The 23487-nt window shown below is 36.1% G+C and overlaps 1 protein-coding gene and 1 long non-coding RNA gene across 6 annotated transcripts; both read left to right on the forward strand.

Moving 5' to 3' along the window:
• The first annotated feature begins 7273 nt into the window (after nucleotides 1-7273).
• Nucleotides 7274-18451, forward strand: LOC149535063 (zinc finger CCCH domain-containing protein 27-like). 5 transcript variants are annotated; one of them, XM_089807551.1, is made up of 7 exons: nucleotides 7274-7422; nucleotides 7521-7691; nucleotides 12058-12176; nucleotides 14439-15412; nucleotides 15620-16918; nucleotides 17014-17355; nucleotides 17473-18451. In XM_089807551.1, exons 2-7 carry the CDS (start codon nucleotides 7588-7590, stop codon nucleotides 17845-17847), a joined length of 3213 nt encoding a protein of 1070 aa, XP_089663677.1. In that variant the 5' UTR covers nucleotides 7274-7422; nucleotides 7521-7587; the 3' UTR covers nucleotides 17848-18451. The 5 variants fall into 5 exon arrangements, with proteins under 5 accessions (XP_089663677.1, XP_089663678.1, XP_089663681.1 ...); XM_089807552.1 differs by having other exon boundaries at nucleotides 7279-7422; nucleotides 7527-7691; XM_089807555.1 differs by lacking the exon at nucleotides 7274-7422 and having other exon boundaries at nucleotides 7527-7671.
• On the forward strand, nucleotides 17895-23136 carry LOC149535064 (uncharacterized). The gene is made up of 4 exons (XR_016358091.1): nucleotides 17895-18031; nucleotides 19478-19634; nucleotides 22458-22515; nucleotides 22656-23136. It is a non-coding gene; the product is annotated as an uncharacterized LOC149535064 (long non-coding RNA).
• The last annotated feature ends 351 nt before the right edge of the window (nucleotides 23137-23487 follow it).

Below are 23487 nucleotides of genomic sequence, written 5' to 3' on the forward strand. Positions count from 1 at the left end.
TAGGTGCTCGATATGTGCTTACCTTCATATATGACTTCTTTAGATGCACATGGGTGTACTTTTTGAAGTACAAGTCTAATGTCTTTGATTCATTTCAAAATTTTAAGATATTTATGGAGAAGAAGTTTGGTCTTTCTGTTAGGCGTATACACACTAACAATGACAGGGAATATGTGAATTAGTCTTTTAGAGATTTTTGCACTGAGCATGGTTCACAACATCAGTTCATAGTTCCCCATACCCCTCAATAGAATGGGGTTGTAGAGAGAATGAACATGACATTACGGGAGATGGCCAGTTGTATGATACAGTCTTGAGGTATGAGATCTTCATTTTGGGCTGAGACTATCAATTATGCCACCTATATTCAGAATCAGATGCCTCACAAGGCATTGGAACATTTGATTCCTGAGGAGGCTTTGACTCATGTCAAGCCCAATGTTTCTACATTCTGCATTTTTTGTAGTGAGGCTTGGGCATTTTTTCCAAATGCTCAAAGGAAAGCCACGGAGAGGAAGAGCTGACCACTCATCTTTGTTGGCTATTGTGAGTATGTGAAGGTATACATATTGTTTGATCCTAATTCCAAAGAGGTCTTGTTTCGACAAGATGTCCAGTTTGATGAGCTCTAGCCTCAGATGGAGACTTCATCACCAACTTCTCCCTCTCTACCTAGTACTTCCTTGTCTCCTCTACACTATTACATATCCTTGGAGGAAGATCTTGATGTTGATCCCCCTTCACCACCTCCAACTCGATGTTTGATGGGCACCTAAGTGTGCTTGTGATACTATTGATGCAACTAGACCTATGACATGAGATCCTTCAGATTCACATCTCGCTCATGCTCAGACATCTAGTACTGGATTTTTGAGTCATGCCATTTCAGATGATCCACAGAGTTTTCATAGGTGACGAGACACTTAGAGTGGGATAGGGCTATGGATGCAGAGTACTCTTCTTTGATGAAGAACCACACTTGGGATCTTTGTCCTATTCTAAAATGAAGAAAGTTGGTTCAGTGTCGGTGGGTGTATCATACCAAGTATGATGCAAATGGTTCCATTGATAGGTACAAGGTACGTCTTGTTGTGAAAGGGTTTTTCACAAGTATAGGGTATTGATTGCTCAGAGACCTTTACTTTTGTCACCAAGATGAATTCTATTCACCTTATACTCTTTCTTGTAGCTTCTCAAGGATGGACAATATTTTAGATGGATGTGATGAGTGCCTTTTTGCATGGAGACCTACATGAGGAGATCTATATGGAGCAACCTCATGGTTTTGTGTAGGACTCTTCTGTGGTATGCAAACTTTGAAGGTTTTTATATGGTCTCAAACAAGCCCCTTAGGCTTGGTATGAGAAGATGGATTCCTTTTTGCTTGCTTCACAGTTCACTCAATGTCATTTCAATCCTATAGTGTTCATTTAACATCATGGGGATGACTTATTGATGCTTGTTCTATATGTAGATGATCTCATCATTACAGGTAGCTCATCCTCTATAGTTCAAAGTGTTAATCATGCTTTGAGAGAGCAGTTTGAGATGACAAACCTTGAACTTTTGCACTATATTTTGGGCCTACAAGTTGTTTAGTCTTCAGATGGGATAGCCATACTCTAGTAGAAGTATGCTCTTGATATGCTTCAAAGATTTAACATGCTTGATTGGAAGCCTACTCCCACACCTTTTCAGTCGGGTGTTGTTTTATCTACCACTTGCACTACTCCTAAAGTGGATTCCACTTTATATAGACAACTTATGGGTAGTTTGTTGTGCCTGACACACACACACACATCTTGATATTTCCTTTGCAGTTGGACTTCTCTCTAGATTTTCACATGATCCACATGAGTTTCATTGGCAAGCTTCCAAATGTATCTTGAGGTACATCCATGGTACTACATATTATGACATTCAAAACACATCACAGGGTCCTCACATTGTTGGTTATATAGTCTCAGATTGGGCTGGTGATATTGATGATCACAAATCTACTTTTGGCTTTGCTTTCTGTCTTGGTTCTAATCCTATCACATGGTCTTGCAAGAAGTAGCATGCTCACACATTATCATCTATAGAGGCAGAATACAGGGTAACTATGCTAGCTAGTTAGAAGGTTTTATGGCTTCAACAATTGATGACTGAGTTTGGATTTCCTCTTGATAGTTCCACCTTTCTTTGGTGTGACAATTAGAGTGCTATACACATTTCCTACACCCCAATTGAGCATCAAAGAACCAAGCACATTGAGCTTCACATGCACTTCATCAGGCATCTAATTCAAGATGACTATTTTAGCTTGGAGTACATTCCCATTGTTGAGCAGGTTGCATACATATTCACTAAGCATTTTGTATCCCCGCAATATCTTCGGCCGCATTCTATGCTTAGGGTGAAGGAAGTTGTCCTTGGGGGGTCTCAATGATGAGTCTTTCCTTCCTTCTTATTTGTTTTTTCAGCTTCTTCTATCTCTTTTTGGAGTAGGGTTTTTCCCACATGATTTTCCTTATTTCTCAATTTTTTAGAGATTTGGTTGTGCTAGGTACCTCATCAGGCCATGTTGTTGGGACTCATTTATGCTTTCATCATTGTAGTTTCCTTGTTTTTTCTGCATTGTTGCTCATCTTGGGGTTGGGGGGGGCGGGGGGGGGGGGGGGGGGGAGGGGTGTTAGAGTGAAGGATTAATTTCATTTCATTTATTAAATTACCTTTACTCCCTTCTTAAGTTTTCACTTTTTGCAAATGCATTTCCATTTAATAATTAAATATTGATTATTAAATGTCATTTACCTCTTAGGGTTTTACAATCTCCTTTATTGGGATTGATCCATTGTATTTTCATTCATTCTTTTCAGTTTGATAATATATTCTTCCATATTTTCAGAGCCAAACCCTTGCCTTCTCTTGTCTTTTACTTCTATGTGACAGGTTCTTGCATGTAGGTGTTCTACTAGAATTGTGGGTTTCTTCTCATCAAATCCTTCATTAGCTAATAAAGTTGAGGTTACAACAAAAAAATAAAAATAAAATTATTTAGTCAAAATCTTTTAGCTCAAGGCTTAATCCTGGAGATAAGAGCAAACCATATTTCTTTTTCCTAAAAATGTTATCCTACTTATTGAAAAAGGCCACCAAAGTATGTTTGTTCCATACAACATTTTACAATATTATATGGATTATCACCAATTATTTGTTGTTGTGACCAAGAGGTTGCAATTGCTAACAAAATTGCCATATCATTAACGAAGTTGGTAATAAAAATAATACATCCTAAAAAATAAGAGAAACAAAATTCGAGAACTTTGTTAAGCAAAGGGAGGAAACATAAAGTCCAGAAAGCTTTTGTTGGCAAGGGCCATTTACTACTGAAATCCAGATCATCAACAAGTACTGTATCATTTCAAACTTGAACATGTATAGTTTATGAACAAGAAAAGGTCATTGCAGTAAATACCCAAGAAATATAAGTTTGTTGTGTTTATAGTGGCTCTGCATTTTTGGCAAGTTAAAATAAAATAAAAAAATGACAAGTAGTTACTTCATCATGCAGGTTTTTGAGCTAGGTTTATTAATGCCAATAGGCATTCTACAATGGTAGAATGGGTGGAGTGGGATGGTGTGAGTGTGTTAATGTTAACTTTTATTCTTCTAGATTAAATTTGACAACCATCTACATGTCAAAAGTTTAAATCTTATTATAAATATGATATACTTTTAAAAATAATTTAATAAATACAACATAAATTATTTGTTTAAATTATAATATTTGGAGATATAAATCATCCATTTTTTAGAAACTAAAATAAAAGGTTTAAGTTGGTAAAAAAACTAAATAAATGGAGACAAATGAAATTTATATAATTTTAGATGTAATTGTACACTCGAAAGTGTCCCACTCTAAACCCTTCTATCCAAACGATTCCATGAGTTTGGAATGCTTGGATGCCAACTTAGAGCTCCCTATCCACGGAGTGCAAGAGAGTATATTTTAGGAATAAGAAGGCTCTTAGATGAGCCTTAGAGATACTCTTCTTGCTAGTAAACCATGCAATGGGAGGTTCCAAAGACAAGATGCAAGAATGCAAATGTCCCAAGGAGTTCCTCAAGGATGCAATGCAACTAAAGATTAAGCTAGCATGAATATGAAAAGTGCAGCTATTCTAAGCATGGATGAGAGTGTTACAATCCAACTATTAGACTATATGATTTAAGCTACATGTAAAAATGAAAGCTAAGCTAAGCTAGAATGCCATGGATGAGAGAATGTAGACAAGAAAGAGAAGTTCTCCACAAAGCTCCCAAGAAACCTGTTAGAAAACCTGCATCATAACAATATTCAAAAGATGGATGAATTGAGGTGGAAAGCTCTCTCCCTTTTAAAGTTGTACGAACGGTGGAGATCAAGATGAAGATGGTGGATGATCAACGGTGGAATTCGAAAAGAGGAGTGATCCATGTGCACACACAAGTCAACCAATAGAATATAAGTTGACTTGTCACATAAGACAAAAGTCTCAGAAGTCTTTTCTTTTGATTGTAAAATAGAAAAAGGACTTTATTTGTGCACTTTAAGTGGGTTAGAAGAATGGGGTCTTTTATTTAATTAAAAGGGGACATGTTTTTTTAATCAAATAATGAACTTAGGATAGCATAATCAAACTATAGGTTATAATCAAATAAATTGATTATTAGCAAAATGATTAAATTAATTTAGCCAAAATGTTGAAAAGGGGGCTAATAGTCTAGATGACCATTTTTAGGTGATTATAGTAATAAGTTAAATTATAATTATTTTGTAGTGGATAGCTATTGACATTTCTTTAGATAGATTTATTTACGATATCTATACTAGTTTACAATCAATGAGGAACTTTTATGAAGATATGGAAAATGATGTCTATTCCATTAATGAAGAACCATTTAGAAGTCAACACCTAGAGCCCAAATTATGAGCAACTTGGTGCTTTCTATGGCATTTCTATGGTGACTGGTCCATCCTATTATGGTTTTTGGCATGTGACTTTTGACTCAATTTTTGAGTGTAGGCATCTATTTGTGCTCGAGTTTGGGAAATTGAAACTAATACCAAGTTTGACTCTATTGTATTCATTTGTAATCTTAAATCCTTAGACAATAATGCAAATTTCACATTAAGAAAATTTGGTCTTTAGCGTATAAGCTTGTATTAGTGCACATGCACATCATCACATGGTATGAACATGGTGGGTTTATATATGATTAAGATTTGCATATTTGTTACTATTGCTATTTTTTCTACAACATTTGACGACTCCTGTCTTGTAATATTTGAAGCTGCCTAGTATGTCAAGAAATCTACCTACTGAGATAGGTCATAGGCTATTAATGGATAGCTTCCTTAGACTACCTTCACATTGCATTTTGATCTTCTTGATGGTATGCGAAAGATCATAGTTTCCTTGGATTACCTGCACAATGCATTTTAAGCTTTGTGATGGAATAAAAAAGCTTATGGAACCTTATACCATTTACACTCAAATCCTCAATGTTGTACCAATATAGTATTTTGAGTGTGGTGCATTGATTAGATAGAGACTTAATGTCACCTATTCTAAAATGTTCAATAGCGGATGAAAATATTATGACATTATCCAACCCAAAGTCGCCTATCATTTTAAGCTTTTACAAAAGGGGGCAAAGGGAGATAAAGGAGGCCAAAGATTCAACTATCAAATGAACATCATCAAGGTTACAAGATGTGAGGTGGTGGAATCCCACGAAGTATGTGGGAAAGTAGTGAGGACATACCCACATAAACCAAGAGTGGCAAAGTGTGAACATGAAAACAATGTAGGGGATGGGAGTCCTTTGAAAGCATTGTGGTAGAGAGTGAGGTGTTGGACACACTCATATTACATGAGTGTAGAAGCAAGATTTTGGTAATGATATTCTCAACCCTTGGAAGTGGGTGCATTTCGAAAGGGATAAAATTCCTCGATTTTCACTATTTCATTGAAAGGGATGAAAACCACAAGTCTCCTATAGCTCTAATGAAATTGATAACTTGTTTAAGTGATTCCTCAGATTGCACCATGGTGTGTATCATGAAGGGCATGGAGGCCACATGAAGGAAGCCTATTGTGAAGTCCAACATCAAATCAAGGGCTCCACATTTTCTATTTGGCTTGAGAATACCAACACCAAATTAGGTGCTCCATTAGAAAAATAAAACAAACTAAGGAATCGTCCTTATATTGCAAGGATGGATTCCAATAAGGAGAACAATCTTCATCTTCCTTTAGTCATACCATGCCACAACCCATGTGCCAAACAAAAGGATGAAATATCATTCACTGAGAATGGTAGATATTGGGCATTGAATACCAAGGGAAAAAAAAGATATGACAAACTCAAGGAAGGGAATGCCATACAAGAAATAGATTTCACACAAGTCAAAAAACATTGCAAGCAATTCTCAACCTTCACAAATTGGGTCAATACTAATGAGTGATGTGCGCAATAAAAACCAGGGAAGGAAACTTTAAAATAAAATTTAGAGGATTTTGGCAAATTTCAATAAGATAAGCAATGACTTCATAGACAAAGAGCATAGTTTTTTTTCTAGACAATTAAATTAGAACTTGGATTGAGTAGAGTGAGTTGGATTGATGCCCCTCCCTTCCAAACTCTGTGACTCACATGACTTGTAGAAAACAATATAGTGACAGATGAGGGTTTGCTTTGCTATATCGATTTATCCTCGTCTTCCTCTATTAGCTTTACTTTGGTAATTAGTCAAAGGTTACTTTGTGAGCTTTACTAATGAGCTACCAAAAGAAAAAAAACAAGATGTAAGCAACCATAGCAAAACAAATCACAACAAATGAAAACGTAGGTCAAAGGTCTCCATTTCACCCTATTTTTCAAGAACAGGGTGACGGTTCTTAGAGATAATCACTTGATAACTACGACGACGATCGACATTATGTTCTACTAAATAAAATGGCGACGACCAACATTGTGTTCTGTGAACAAAATGACAAAGGATGAGGGTTTGCTCCACTCGACAAATATGGCTCCAACAAAAATATTTTTTCTACACACATAATGTGGGCAACCAAAATTGACATCACATCAAATTTTGTTTAGAACAAACAAACAACAAATTTGAAAATTCCAGTATTTGCATTTCCCAATTCCACCTCAATTCGTGGTACCATAAGGGCCCAACCTGTTTTACGAAAGTTGCTTTTTATTATTTTTTGAAGACCGCTTAAAAAACCAGCTATTGAGGTCCATGGAACCACACGCTCGTTAGCTTACATGCGAACATATCCCCGAATTCTGAAAACCCAACGACCTTGTGCCTTGACTAATTTGTTCCACCGCCGAGGGTAGAGACGAGCGTTCTTCCCATAGAACTAAGCCGTTAAAAAGGTTCCATTCACTTCAGTAATTTTTTTTTTCTCGTTTTAATATAAAGACACATCTCTAATTATTCATATCCTCGAGTCTTAAATCTTTGTCTGTTTAAGATCCAGGAAAAGCTGCTTTCTGCTACCTTGCGTGCATTGCGCATGAGAAGGGGAGGCGGAGATTTCCATGGCCAAGAATAACATTGCAGAGCGCCGGACTCCAGCAACGACCAAGATGAAATTTCAAGAACCACTTCTTGTCCGATATCTTGTAAAGACCCTGAAACCCTTGTAAGTATTGCAGAAAAACCATTTTTTCTCATTACTATCACCTAATTCGTTTTTATACTAAGCCCCGAAACGATGAATCAAAACGATAATTAATACCTCAAATTGAAAAGAATGCCGTACTAGAACACTCCAACGTGCATACCCAAATCACATTTTTACCGAATATGAAAGCCAACAATAATTTTTTTTGAATGCAGATAAGCCCATGAATATTTTCAGAATGCATTTCTGGAGATCAAAATTACGGAAAATTAGGGCATATTTGCAGTAAGTAACCCTAGTAGCTGATTCAGGGTTCTGTCACATTAATATTTCTTGATCAAGCCCGACCCTTAGAGCCCTATATAATTTGAAATACTTTGAAACTAGATATTACCGATGCTTATCTGGGCGTTGATAAGTAATGAGGTTTTCTGGTTGAATTACATTTCTTCAGGAGATCGGGGGTTTGAATTGGTTGGTGGAATTGTATTGCAGACTGCTGCACGTTTGCTTGACGAAGCCTTATATCATAATATGGATTCTGATTTTTTTTCCTGCTCGTTAGTTAAGCGTTACACAATGTATATTTACCTACTGATGGAAACATCTGGTGGCTATTTTGAAATCTAACTTGTCGGCTTTTGAAGGATACCCAGTGGCGGGAAACTTCCACTGGTTATATTGCAATCCAATTCGTCAGTATTGAAGGGTATATATTATATAATTACCCACTTCTGTTAAGCCTCTTATATTGCCATACAATTCGTCAGGATTGAAGGATATCCAGTATATAATTACCCACTTCTGTGAAGCCTCTTATGACTATTGAAATCTGATTCGTAGGGGTTTAAAGGCGCGTAGTCTGTTTCTTCTGCTGCAGGGAAACCTTCAACGGCTAATTTGAAATCAAACTCGTAGGTGTTAAAGGTACCCAGTGTTTATTCTTTTGCTGCACGGAATCCTCCAGTGAGTCTTTTGAAATTTGACTCACAACTGGCACTATGTCGAGTAAATCCAATTTGCTTAACTAGATCATTAATTTGAGAATTTCTTGGATGAGTCTTTGTTTTGCACTTGTAGGTGCTGCCCATTTTGGCATAGTAACACAGGGACGCTCCCCCTTTTTGCCCCATGTCTCGGAGACTTGGACACATTGGGGACTTGGGGAGTCCGTCCCCTGTCCCCAGCGGTGCCACTAGGTTTCGCCAACTCCGCCAAGGATGGGGAACGTCCTGGTGTTGACTATTTTCCGATTCAACTATTTATGTTCAATGTTTGATGTTCTAATTCAATCCAATATTCAAGTATTTACTCTTTTACATCTTTATATCTTATATTGCAATACATCTTTTCATAACTAGCATTTAAAGTACCATATGTGTATATATACACACCCCCTCTTGTACCCCGCCACCGTCCCCCCACCATCCCCAAATTAAAGCCCCTCTGCCCCCCGTCCCGGGAAGTTGTCCCGCCGTTCCCCCCTCCCCCAGGGTGCTGTAACAATGCATTTTGGTTATGGAAATCTCGGGAAAAAGACTGAACCCTTTCTTATATCTGAGGCATGTCCAATTGCTTAAAGGAATCTCTAGCCTGGTCTTTTTATTGGTTGTAATGCTGGCTTTTACCATTAGGCATGTAGTCAGAATTGACATTTGATGGATGCTTGCATCAGGTTCGTACTCATTGTTCGAGAGTTTCCCTATAGCCAAATTTTGAACATTGGTGTCCAAATGACTGCGGTTTAGACTTTGTGCATTAGCTTCACTAGCTTATAATACAAAACAAAAGAACTAATTGCCCTAGCTAAATTGGATTATTGTATAATGCAACTGCACCGTAATTCAGGTTTTGAAGCTTGTATTCTATCTTCTTAAAGTTGAAATCATGCAAACTGCTTATAAAGTTGCCACTTTTAGTGGTTGTTTGTGTTGTTAACTTTTAGATGCGGATGGTGATGACTGAGATTGTTCTCCTGTTTCTGAACTCGATGCATCTATTTAGAAGCAATTGTGTTGACTTTGTGCGTGGTTTGTGTTTTTAATGATGTTTCTTTGTTCAAATCTTGTGAATTTTGCATTGCATAGGTTTTGGCATTTTAAGTATCATATTAAGATTTGCTTACAAACTGAAAGACTTTCAATCGTTTTTAAAAATCCCTGGTTGATCATGTAATTCTGTATCAATAATATACATGGATATGAAACTGACCTATTCTAGTTTTCGCTTGACCTAGTTTGCAATTGGATAGGATGGTCGAGATTGTGCAAAGTTTAGCACGTATGCAAATGCTGGTTAAGTCGGGACCTAGAATGTACCTTTATCCTATCATTAGCAACAGGGGAACACCATTTGCAAACACCATCAGAGCAAATCCTTATTTTTCTGATGTTTATATTTTGCATGACCTTAATGATATCATAAGGACTGGACACACAACCGTTTGTACAAGGTCAAGCTGGCACTATTTGTTATAGTGGTCATGAATGGCAAGTGAATTTCCTTTGGCAGTTTTAATTGACAAGCTTAAATGGCTTTTTTTTTTCAGACATTTCTTTTCACACTATTCCCATTATGTTGATGATACTTTGTCCATGAGAAGAGACTCAAGCATCTCGGTTTGACCACAATGTCACTACAAGTGTGTGACTGCTTTGGTTAAATGCTTTTCTTAATATTCTTTGAATCAAATTATATTTTGTTTTGATGAAAATGTTTTGCACATGTATTATCTTCCTCGGGTACTCAAAGCTTCTTTGCGTATAAAATTATTCTCGAGCTTCCTTTCCAAAAATACAATGTCTAGTTAGGTCATTTATGAGCATTATTTAATGTATTGCACTGGGTAGTGATGGAAATATGTAAGAGTAAGTTCTTTTCTACTGGGTGGTGGGGCTTTCCTTTTTGAAAATAAAAGTAGTTTTGATGTTATTTTTGCAGGAATTCAAGACTACAAATCCAATAATGCTATAGCAAAATTGAAGAAAAACACAACTATGGCAATGGATTTATCTAAAATATAGTCATTGCCAGTGATTGCTACAAGCGAATGAATCCCATAGTGTCCAGTTGGCTAGATACTTTCGGGTGGACAGGGATAAAAAATTATGTATTTGATTTTTCAATGTTATTGCTGATTACATATGACTGTCTCATATTCCCCATTAACAGACTGCTCTGAAGTACTGTGTCTACATGCTATTGCTTTATGTGATTGCTAGTGGTTATATTTTCTGTATGCTTTTTATTTTATGAGTTGGCAACTAAAAAGGGAGCTTCCTACTCTGAGATTTAATCACAAAACATTTCAATCACACTGTTATACATTACTGAAAGCACCCCACCATCCATTGGTTTGATAGGGGAGAAGGCATAATTTTGGAAGGATTCTCTTTTGGCTGCTGAATGGTTGGGAGTCTGTTGGGGTGAGCGAGAGGATGGATAATTACCTTCACATAGGAATAAAAACTTTGCTGTGGCCATCTGTTCTGGTTCAAATCCATCCGATCCATCTGAATGAGTCATTATGCTAGCCTCTATCCCATCTGACGACCCGTTTTTTATCAAGCTGTGTTTTATTGCTTCAATTTCATTTACCCACCAAACTCTTCTCTCAGGTGGGTGGGAGGATGGAAAGTTACCTGCTTGCAGGAATAAAATGTTTGCTGTGGTCATCCATTCTGGTTCAAGTCCATCCAATCAATCTGAACGATCATGATACCTGCTTCTATCCCATCCAAAGAACTTTATTTAGAAAGTGGCAGACTAGTGCCTCATTTTCAGCTATCCACTGAATTCTCCTCTCCCTTTTCTGTCCCATAGCAAGACTCATCCTCTCACCTCTTGAACTTGTAATGGGCAAAATTTACACCTCACTAACTTCTGGTGGACAATTCAATAACTTAACAAACACATGCATGTAACCAAGAATGGAATCATGACAGAGAAGCACAGTTGCTATCTCCATCGTTTGCATGTGGCTTCTTAAAAGCCAAACTGGTATTTATTTCTGGTTAAAATGCAAGGCAACTCCTTGAAATGTGCTAGAAATATTTAGCAGTGTAACATTTCGTGACAACAAATTTTCAGGTGTTTTTAGGGAGTTTCTGGGTAGTTTCAACTTTCAGTTTTTGAAAAGGTAAATGGGTTCCCATGGTTTTGGTTCAGAGGTATGGTAAAGCCACTGTTTTTGTGACATATTTTGATCTGCTAGTGAGACAATGTTTGTCGTTACCTTCTCGCTGTTGTTGAACTGTATGCTTTTTTTGTTGTCATCTCTGCTTTTTAAGGTGTCATTATTCTAGTTTTCATATGCATTGTCTAAGTACATTGCATTTTAGAAATGAGACTCTAATGCAGCTTATCCTAATTTATGGCATGCCAGGTCAGAAGCAGATCCTGCATTGGTGGCAAATTATATAGTTGCATTACTGAAGAACAATAAACCTCAGGAGGAGTTGCAAAAGATTTGTATTGAACAACTTCATGAATTCCTTGGAGATTGTATGTTAAGCTATTTGTTATTTTAGTGTTTGGTTAATTTTTCTCCCACTACAAATTGAAATTCATTTAAAGTTGTTTGTTATATTTTATTTTTATTATTCGGAAGATGAGTTCTGCTAAATGCAAACTGTACAATCTGCTTTTGATGCAATTTAAACTCTATATTCTGATGTCATGTCTCATTCTAGCTGTATATGCTGTAGGTTTTTTCATTGTGTTGTTTGTAGAATGATCTTTCACTTTTACCTTTTTACTTGTTTTAGTTTAAATGTATAATATTGACATCTTTTCAGTGTCAATTTGTATGTATTTTTAAATGTAATGTGTAAATGCTCCTTTGTGAAATTTTGAGGCCTGGAAGGAAATATGACTTCTACCTTTAGTTTTGTTTATGTTATCCTGTAAATAAAAAATGAATTAGCTTTGGATGCTTCAGTATTTGTTTCTGCACAGGGGTACATTTTGGACAGAGGATGGGGAAAACTGCCTGTAATGTATTGTAGAGTACACTTACCAATGCATTGTCAGCAAATGTTTTAGTAAACCAATGCTTATACCTCACTCAACGCAAACATTTAAATGCACCCATTTTGATGATCTTGCACCCACATCTACAATTTACAAACATCTACAACTTACAAAGTAACCATATCACGTGGATGCAAAGGCATTGTGTTGGCATTTTGATTATGTTGGATAACCTTTGGTGTATGCCAAATCTAGGGGGTAAAGATTGATCCATAGTAGTTTTCATATTTGCCCTTCTTCCTAGATTGATAATTTTGAAGTTCTGAAATAAGGGTCACTCCTTGTTTTATGTTCAAGCTTATTTAAGGGATGATTTAGTAGGAATCTATATTCTAAATCAACACATTTTTACTAATGTGAATGAGGTTAATATATAGAGGAGGAATTTAGGTGCTGTATGAGAGGTATTTCCTACTAAGTTCATGTTGTAAAGAAAGTATAAGATTGTATAATTGGATTCCCAACTTAAGCTGACTTTCCAATTGACATAATTCTGGTGATAAAGTGTGAAATTAATTGATTTTGGTGTGTGTCTGATAAGTTAATAACTCCCCACCACATGCACCCTTTAATCCTGTGAAACTGTATCTATTTACTTCCACTAGTGCTTGCTTCTGATTCCTATAACTTCTTAAGAAATGGAAAATTTGGTATCAGACATATTTTCCCCTACTATAAATCTTGTATGGTATAGTTTAAGAGAGTCAGATTTGCATTCGATTCAGTACCTTTAGGCTTTTTTGTCAAAGATGTTTTGAACCTGGAGCAAAGTGTCAGAAAAAAATTCTGACCAAAGATCTGCAGAAGTTACTGCTACTTACAATTAAAGTGATTGCTTTGACGTGCAAATGATATTTTTTCTCTGTTTTTCCTGTTTAGGCAACCCAGTCTCATGATCTGACTGAGGTAGCCTTCTTGGAACTTGTAGTGTTTGTTGAAAGTCGAAACTCCTAGGGTTTATTGAAACTTCAGCAAGCTTGATTTCATTCAACCATATTTAGAGTCTGGACTGTTTGTATTGAGTTGCACATTGTCTTGGACACAACATTTGCAGTCACTTGTGCTTGAAGTAGCTTTTCATTCATGTAATCTTATATCTGCTTGTAGTGAATGATATGCATTCTTAATCATGATATTTGCAGTCACTTATGCCAAAAATTCTGGATTTCATTTGGGAGGGGAAGGAAATTCCCCCCCCTTAACATTACATATGAGGCTTTAACTTTGGTGTACTGCGATGCTTCATGTTTTCTTTGTTGTGTGAGAAAATTTCACCTTCATGTCATTGTGGCCATACAAATTTTGAAACTTATGCAATTTGCAGAAATGGAGATTGTGTTTGAGTGATATAATGAATTGTTAGTCTGCAAAATAGTGAGATTGTCAAATGCCATTAATCCACTGTTTATATGGGAATTGTAGACCTAAAGCCATGCAGAAATAATAATTACTATGTGGAGTGACCTATAAACCGAGCACTTTTATGTAAGCACAGTGTTACGTGGACTGTCTTTTCTATGTGTGTTTTAAACTTAAGAATTTAATAAGCACAGGGTGGTATTTTCAGTCTCAAGCGTTTTGGCAGGAAGTTATTTGTGAACTTTGCATTCAAATTATGTTCATATGGCACTATTACTTTGCTAATATTTTTTTCAATTAGCAGTTAAATTTCTTAGAATATAGATTTTTTTTCTCATGTTTTAAAGGACCATAAGTTTCAGTGCTTATTTGCAGATACAATGACCTTTGTGACACAACTCTTTAATGCACTTGAAGATGGCAGAACTTTTACATCCGAAGATGATACAGAAAGCAGGAAGCTTATTGATGCTCCTACAAATGTAGCTCATGCTGATTCTACAGAGATAAGCTCATCTCTCCAGAATGAGAAACTTCCTAGTGCTGTTGTTGACGCCTTTGCTGAACATGAAGAGCAGGAGGGAAGTAATGATGAAGATGATGATCGTAATCATAAACACACTAGACGAGCCATTGACTCACCATCTTTAAATTGGGATGTACAAGATGAAGGTGAAAAATGTATCAGGAAGAGGAACAGGCCTGGCAGCAATGCTGAATTTGTACCAGAGAGTGACACAGAGATATCCAAGCCTTCTAGGGAATCCATGCCATTGCGCACGGATCCAGAGGTATCAACAAAATACTTAAAAAAGCGTCATGGATCTGTGATATCATTTCCTTCAAGGTTGAATGTGGATGGAGATCATAGAAGAGGAAATCAGGGATTATACGATCAAGCTGTTGGTCCTGGTTATGATAGTCTAAATGGTTGTGTTCGTCTTACGTCAGGACGAGCGAGGGGAATAAATACTGGTCAGTGGGCTCCACCTGATTCAAGATTTCCTTCTTATGAGTCTGTAGATTTTCCATCAGCAATACCTCCATTTAGACCTGCTGCTGCAACTCTGTACACAAGACCAATCCTCAGTCATGGAAATCCTTCAAATACACCTTGGGTTGCTTTTGGGTCGATGCCTGGATTGCCCAGTGGTGGCTTGAAACAGCCACATCTATTCAATACTGGATTACAAGGAGGACATGCATTATCTTTAAGCTCTACTCTTCGAGTTGGAGTGGGCATGGGTCATCCCAGGTGCAGGGATTTCGAAGAACGTGGGTTTTGTCTAAGAGGGGACATGTGCCCAATGGAGCATGGGGCAAACAGGATTGTTGTTGATGATGTTCAGGTATTGTAGAGAAATAAGTTGTTGCACCTCTGACAAATAATAAATATGTTGCCATCTCATGTAGCTTGTGATCTCAATGAGTTGATGCATATGTATCTTTTTGCATTTATTGCATTTGAAGTTAGAGGTGGCTGAATATTTTCTCTTCAAATAGATTCAAAAAGTAAAATGTTGACATTGTTTTGTTTGCTTTGCTTCTAATGACAGAGTCTCTCACAATATAATCTTTCAGTTCCGGTGCCAGCTAGACAATTGGTGGGTAAAGGGACAGGTCCAAGCAATGGACCTTCAACGGATTTAACAAGGAATATCTCTCGTGAGAAGAGTTCTGGGTATTGCCCAAATAGGGATTTGGAACATTTGAATGCATCTTCAACTAGCGCTGCAGGTATAGAAGCAGATTTATATGATCCCGATCAGCCATTGTTGAATAATGCTCATCCAGGGAGTGCACGTGGGTTAAAGTCCCACAAGAAAGGAGATGAAGAGCATTTATGGGATGGAAATACACCTGATGGGCTTGGTGATGACATCCTGAACGTTGATGATAGTGTAAGGCCACAGAGAGGTGGTTTGTCAATTGGATTGTCTCATAATTCATTCCCTTCTGTATGGGATCGTATTGGGCCTGTTGACTATGCTTGTAACAAACATGAAGAAGGCTCAAGAGTTGCAGATGTTTTTGATGGATCTTTGCAACATGGAAAACAATCAAAGAAAGAATTGTATGGCAGTCGGGAATTTCATAGTCATTCAGAAGAGAGGCAGAATGCGAGTGATTCTGAACATGACATTGGTTCAAAAGATGTCAATACTCGTATAAGAAATGGAAATGTAAGGGGTGCTAGCATGCAAGTGCCCAAGGAGCCTGTTTATGAGTCACAGAAGATTCCTGAGACCTCTAGTGATACAACTCGTAAGAATGCAGTCCACAGAAGTGGTAGGCGAGGAAGTGAGAAAGCACAACGCACATTATATGTTTCCTGTATACCTCCCACAAGTAACAAGGTGGAATCTCTCTTGTTGCACTTTCGGAAATTTGGAGAGGTTGTGGGTGTTCGCGTTCCACCAAACAGCGACATGGCTTTTGTGCAGTATTCTTGTCGAGAAGAAGCTGAGGCAGCTCTTCACTCCCCAGATGCTGTCATGGGGAACCGTTTCATCAAGTTAGCATGGGCACATTGGGACAGCTCCACTAAACATGAAAAAATCTCAGTATCTTCTGGGACATCTTCTGTTTCAATGGCTGTTGCTCTAACATATCCACAACCTCTTAAGCAAAAGAATAGTAACAGCATTAGCCTTGGACCTTCTACATCTGAGGTATCTCATATTGCCGATAATAATTCTGCAAAACCTGCAACTGTGAAGGAACTGTCTTCAACTATATCTGCAGCACATAAACAGGAAACGCTTGAGACTCTGAGGCTAATTCGTGAAAAACAGGAAATACTGGCTCAAAAACGTGAGGATTTCCGTCGTCGCTTAGAAAAACTAGCAAAACAGGTCCGTTTCTAAACACTTGCAGCTATAACATAATAGGTACAAACAATACATTTTCCTTGATTGTATTGATATAATATGTTTGGATATATCTGCAGGGAATAGACAGCAGAAGTGATTCCTCTAATAAAAATAAGGTTTGCAAGCGTCAAAAAACTGAAGACCTTGTAACATGTTCAAACAATTCACATTCTTCTGCAAGTCTGGGGACAGTTTCTGGACAGGCTTGTAGGACAAAAAATGAGCAAGGTGGTAATCACATTTCTAAAGGAGTTACAAATGAATTATCAGGTTCAAGGTCATTGTCGTCTGCAGGGAAATCCACAATGTTGTCAAAGAACTCAAAAACACCAATGTGCTCATCATCAGCGTCACTTGCAGAGGATGATTTGCCAACATCATTTAGGATTCTCCCACCCCTGCCTCATGGTCTCATGGATGTAATTACTTTCTATTTTCTTGATAGTTCATCTTCTAAGTAATTTTATCAGGAGTTAAAAAATATAAGATTTATCAGTATTTTGACATGATTTTGATTTGTTACAATTTGTTGACAGATCATTGGTTTGAAAGAACACTTTGGGTTGTTTGGGGACTTATCTTCTGTGGAGCTAGAAGATCTCCAAAGTGAATGTAATGGAGCTTCAAACACACCAGAAACACATAGTGTGCTTGTTACTTACGATACTCGACATGCAGCTGAAAGGGCTTTTATTGAAGGTAATTGCTGGCAAGGGAAAAAATTACGGCTAGCATGGGTGGTGACCTCTGGCACTACCAATCAAGTATCTTTAAAGAATCATTTGCCCTCAAATCTGAAGTGTGATTCTAGAAGGGAATTTTTGACTGCTAAAGGAGTTTCAGGAGGCAAAACCTTTACAATGAATGATATGACAAGTACAGATGATAGTGTTGAAGAATACTTCTTGTAATTGTCTGGTAAATTGGATGGAAATACTTTCAAAAGGAAGTTGGTTGGATGCTGCTCAACTTTTATGTTCTAGCAGAAGCTAATGAGGCAGTTGAATTTAGGAGGGCAGCAGTGAGAGAACTAGAGCCTAAGTCATCTTGCAAGTTTTGATATTCCCTTCGTGTAACTCGGTTTCTTGTAACATGGTGAGTTATTTCAGCTTTTGGCGCACAGAGATGCCAGATTGGGACCCAAGCCCCACAAAGAATATGTATAATAGTGGTGCATTGCATATAGCTATTAAAATTTTTAATTACAACATGCAAAATTAATAGTTCAACTTGCTGTCATAGATTTTCTAAAGCACAATTATCTTTGTTGCTCTACAAGTAAAATTATAAGCTGTAATTCTGCAAATGTCAGCTGTGCATGCTACGGGTTGAATGCCATGTTGTAGAATTTGCATAAATCATGTAGTAATCTAGAGATTTTCATATAAGATTTTCCATGTCCAACCCCTATGAAAAGGTTTTCAAGCGCAAAAGGTGTCTCTGTGCTGTGTTTTGTACATCAGGAAGGAGTCATTGATATTAAAGAAGATAAGAGATGACTGAGCTCTTGGTTTATCTTTTGTGCATTAAATCAAGATTTGCAAATATCACATTAATGTTGCTTTTTTTAAAGTTCCAGGTTAAGGCTCAACTTTTTTGTCACGGTCTGGGCTACATTTATTTTCAGGAGGCCTTTTATGTTTGCAATGGAGTGATCTAAGAGTCTGAACCCAGTAGTCCAACAATTAAGCTCACAAATTCCGAACATAGCTTTCTGGCCTTGCAAAATGAAAAATGAAAAATTTGAAGGAAAATCATAAGTGTGAACTCTCTTACGAAAGAACACTTGCATAGTCGAAGGATAAGAGATGACTGAGCTGTTGTTTTATCTTTTGCACATTAAATCAAGATTTGAAAATATCACATTAATCTTGCTTTTTTTTCAAGTTCCAAGTTAAGGCTCATTTTTCTTGTCATGGTCTGGGCTATGTTTATTTTCAAGAGGCCTTTTATGTTTGCAATGGAGTGATCTAAGAGTCTGGACACAGTAGTTCAACAATTAGGCTCGCAAATTCCAAACTTAGCTTTCTGGCCTTGCAAAATGAAAAATGAAAATTCTGAAGGAAAATCATAAATGTGATCTCACTTAAGACAGAACGTTTGCTCAGTTGAAGAATGTAAGGTTTGAACAATCCATGAAAAGTGAGATGAAAGATTCCGACTGAAAATGTGTCAGAATTTCAATCAATGTTACGGATTGCATTGTGTTATCCATATTTTTGTTCCTTGATGATAAATTACAAGTGATCAGAACTATTGATCCGAATCTCCTAGACACCTTTTTCTCATTTGCATAGCTGTAAAGTTTAAAATTTGGAACTTTCTAATCGCACAAATCATCTGTTGTGTCATAGATTCAGGAGCATTGAATGGAATTTGTATTAGTGATTAATCAGATTTAATGCTTGTAGTAGCAACTTCTTGCATCTGACCTGCAAAATCAGTTCAAAGAAGTTTTGAAGAGATTTTCAGCCTGGAAACTGTGGATTCATAAGCTACAACTTTTTACATAGGAATTGACTAGTGACGTACTTGAATCAGAATCTTTGAATATCTTACTGGCCTTGCATCACCAAGTAAGTCTCTGCAAGTACAAATCATGGAATTTGATGTTTGTGAAGCAAAATGTGGACCGTATTCTCAGCATGTGTTCAGCCATCAGAAGATCTTTTGCTGAACTATTTTATGGGGCTTTCAGGTATTGTTTCTTCCGTGTTATTTGTGTTTTCTCTGCTGTTTTTAAATATTAGATTGTTTTTTCTTAGATTGAAGTTATTGTTTAAGTATTACTAGACAGACAGTAGTTCTAATATTTTTTTCTTGCATTCAACTGTTATATGGTGGTCTAGGAGATAATCATGGGACATAAATTATAATGATTAAGGATTTATAGTCCTTGCAATTTGAGATTTTCTGTTTGCAATAATGCTTTGAAAAGATTTGTGATGAAAAAAGTAAGTTAACATTTAAAGATTGGTTGTGTAGGGTTCCATTATGGAAGGCTTAGTAAGCTGAATGGAAAGAAGACTTGCTAATAGGCAAAATCTTCATGAAGAATTTGTCACTTATTGAAATGGTAGCAAGAATGTTGACGATAACCATGTAACATCATCAAATATACTCGCTCACTTTTGTCTTTATTTATTTTTGCTATTTTTCCTTTAGTTTATAGAAGTATTTTTTAGGTTGTTTTTGTGCTTGCTATATATATATATATATAAGTGGGTAATTTATTTATTTTTTGTATAGTATATAATTGCTTTATTTGCATAGTATATATTATATATATATACTATGTTATAGTATATTCCTTAGTATATAACTATATATAATAGGTGTATTGGTTGTTAATTAGTATATTATTGTTTATTCTTATTTAAATAATAAATATATATTGTTATATATGTACATTCTTGCTTTTGTTTGCGCTTGTATTTTTGTTTCCTTTTCTCGTAGGATGTGTTTTTTAGTATTTATTAGGTGGAATAGTTCGTATTAATACTTTTTTGTATATAATATATAATAGTTTGCACTAGTTTTTAGTTTTTCCTTAGTTACATTCATTTTTTAGTTTTATATTTGTGCTTTCACATGCGCAGGTATTTTTGCATTCTTTTCCCTTCTTTTTTCTCATTTTGTCTGTGTCTATTGGTCCTCTTTGGTTCGTCTTTTCTTTTTTCATCTCCTTTTTTTATTTTTTTTATTTTTATTTTTACCCTCTTTTATGCCCCCCATCTCTCAAGTCTCTTTTATTTCATTAGGTGAGACTTTTCTCTCTCTCTTTTTTTTGCTCTTCTTGGATTTGCGTGCTCACCAATTCTCTTCTTATATCTCTTGAGTTTAGCTTTGTCTGCATATCTCTTCTATCCTACTCTTTCACATCCTGATGATGGATCATGTAGTATGATCCGAAATGTTGATGGTAAAAAAACATACACAGTCAAATCCAGAAAACTTCTTATGATAACCATGTAGATTAATGTTGCATTAAATATTCATAATAGCAGTGGCAGTGTAAACATTGAAAAATCTCACTAAATACGGAATATCTTTCACCTTATAGTATCATTGCTTCTACAATTTTACTGTTCACAAATGCTTTGTTTATGAAAAAACAAGTAAAAGCATCAGGAACATACTGCAGGGATTGATAATTTTTGTTTTTTGGGGAATCTCAAGACTCTTTATTTCATGGATATAATTGCGATTCTAGATGTGATGACAATTCTAAGTTTTTAGAAAACCTTGGATATGATACTGTTGGAGGCTAGTTTGTTTGTCCATATGCATACATGTGTCCAAAATGGACCACAAAAATAAGAACTCTTAGAAGATTTATTTTAATTTATCCATTCAGATTATTAGTGCAATCTGCAAAATTCTATAAATTATAACATGAGAAAGAACTCAGGAAGTGTTCAATTGAAATACAAATCAGCATTGAAGAGGTGATTAAATTACATTATAAAGCATTCATTTAGAATGTTTTTTCTTAACATTGTATAGTTGATGATTTTAAACTTCAACTCTCTCTGATTTTGGGCTCTGTTTATGGATGCATCAACTACTCCAAGGAAACCTATTGCTTGCATGGTTATTGGTTGTTAGATCGATCACAAAATGAGTTTGACACGGACCATTGCAGGGAAACTGATTGATGGTGCAGTCAGTTATTTGGTAGTTGACATGAGTGAGTGATGCAGGTTGATTATCAGTTGGGGTCACAGTTCCAATGTTTCAACTGTCTTAAATGTTCTTTGATTATAGAGTTGTACAATCTAACATTCAGAAAAGGATATCCTGGAAGGGAACATTTAGAGAACACAATATAACCGTGTTCTCTATTTTTCATCTTTCAACATGATATTCACTGTCATCTCATCAGTATTATTATTCTTTTGAGATTTGAAAAAATTAGCTGCTTTTTTGAAATTGTATTTGTCCAACAGTATTCTCAGAGAATTTGAGCACGATCATTATCTTGATGGTGCCTTTCAGTTATTTGGTAGTTGACATTAGTGAGTGATGCAGGTTGATTATCAGTTGGGGTCACGGTTCCAATGTTCCGACTGTGGTCACAGTTCCAATGTTTCGACTGTCTTCAATGTTCTTTGATTATAGAATTGTACAATCTAACAACCAGAAAAGGATATCCTGAAAGGGAACATTTAGAGAACACAAAATAACTGTGTTCTCTATTTTTCAATTTTCAACATGATATTCACTTTCATCTCATCAGTATTATTATTCTTTTGAGATTTGAAAAAATTAGCTGCTTTTTTGAAATTGTATTTGTCCAAACATTATTTTCAGAGAATTTGAGCATGATCATTACCTTGATGGTGCCTTTCAGATTTATAACTAGGACATTGTCGGATGGTTCATAATAGATTTTTTTTTTTGTTACCTATATTTGTCATTTTTATATGCCCTGAAGTAGTCATAATGTGAACAGTTTTGTTGACCTAGAAATTTTCTTATCATGTAATATGAAACATATGTTTGTGGACGGCCTTAGTAGATCTTGGAATTTCTCAATTGACAAATTCAGAAAGTTACTGGTATATCTTGCTGCACAGGTACAATGTTTCTTCTCTATCCATGGTTGTATTGGGTAAATTCCCAGTTTTACCTCATTTTTCTAGGAAAAGAAATTGACCTGACATTGGAGAAATAAATTTCATAAATTTTGTCCTGAATTAGTTTGGTGATTTATCAGGCTGTGTATCCAAAGGCCATTCAGGAGGATATTTTGAATATCATCGGATATAATGTGGGTGAGGTATATATCTGCCGGGACCTTCAGTGTATTTACTTATCTTTAAGTTTTTATTTATTTATTTGTATTAATCTAACATGGGTTCAAAAGATGTAAGTTTTTTGAACAACCCATAATTTTTTGAACTATTGTCTAGTTAGAGACCTTTAGTGAATTTGGTGTATGAGCTGCCCACTCCCCTTTCTACAGTTTTCCAAACAATCCAATACTCAACTTGGTGCAAATATGGTGTAATTAGAAACTTTATTGAACTTGGGTGAATGAGTTGTCCAATTCTTATTCTAAAATCCAATAATAAAATTTAGGCAGCTACTGGATCTTAAGCAGGATTATCTGCAAATTTTGTATAGTGGATAAGTGACATTTCCCTACTTTTCTTTAATCCTTTGCATATCGATGCAAAATCCTAGCATTGTTTTCATAGAGTAGCATGCCATTCATTTATGGGGCAGTTAAGGTTGCCTTATAATTATTCATTATCTTCAAAAAAAATATTGTAGGTTTGCTTGGGCTTCTCTCCATCTCAGTTGATCCCCAATGAGAATTTATGCAGATCAACTCCAAGTTATTGTAGCATTCACTCCTTACCTGTAATAACTGATATATGCTGTTCAATGTTTTTTTTTGTTGACTGTGGAAGCTTTTCAATTTAGCAGCTACAGAGTTGTATTTCCTGTTGACCATGGCTGTTGTTGTTTGTGACCAAGTAACTTGATTTTTGACGAGCGCAAATCAATTATGATATGACTACAGATTTTAACTATGTGGTTTT

Source organism: Cupressus sempervirens, chromosome 10 (genome assembly GCF_028749045.1).
Source record: "Cupressus sempervirens isolate cs-2001-9-10 chromosome 10, ASM2874904v1, whole genome shotgun sequence".
Lineage (NCBI taxonomy): Eukaryota > Viridiplantae > Streptophyta > Pinopsida > Cupressales > Cupressaceae > Cupressus > Cupressus sempervirens.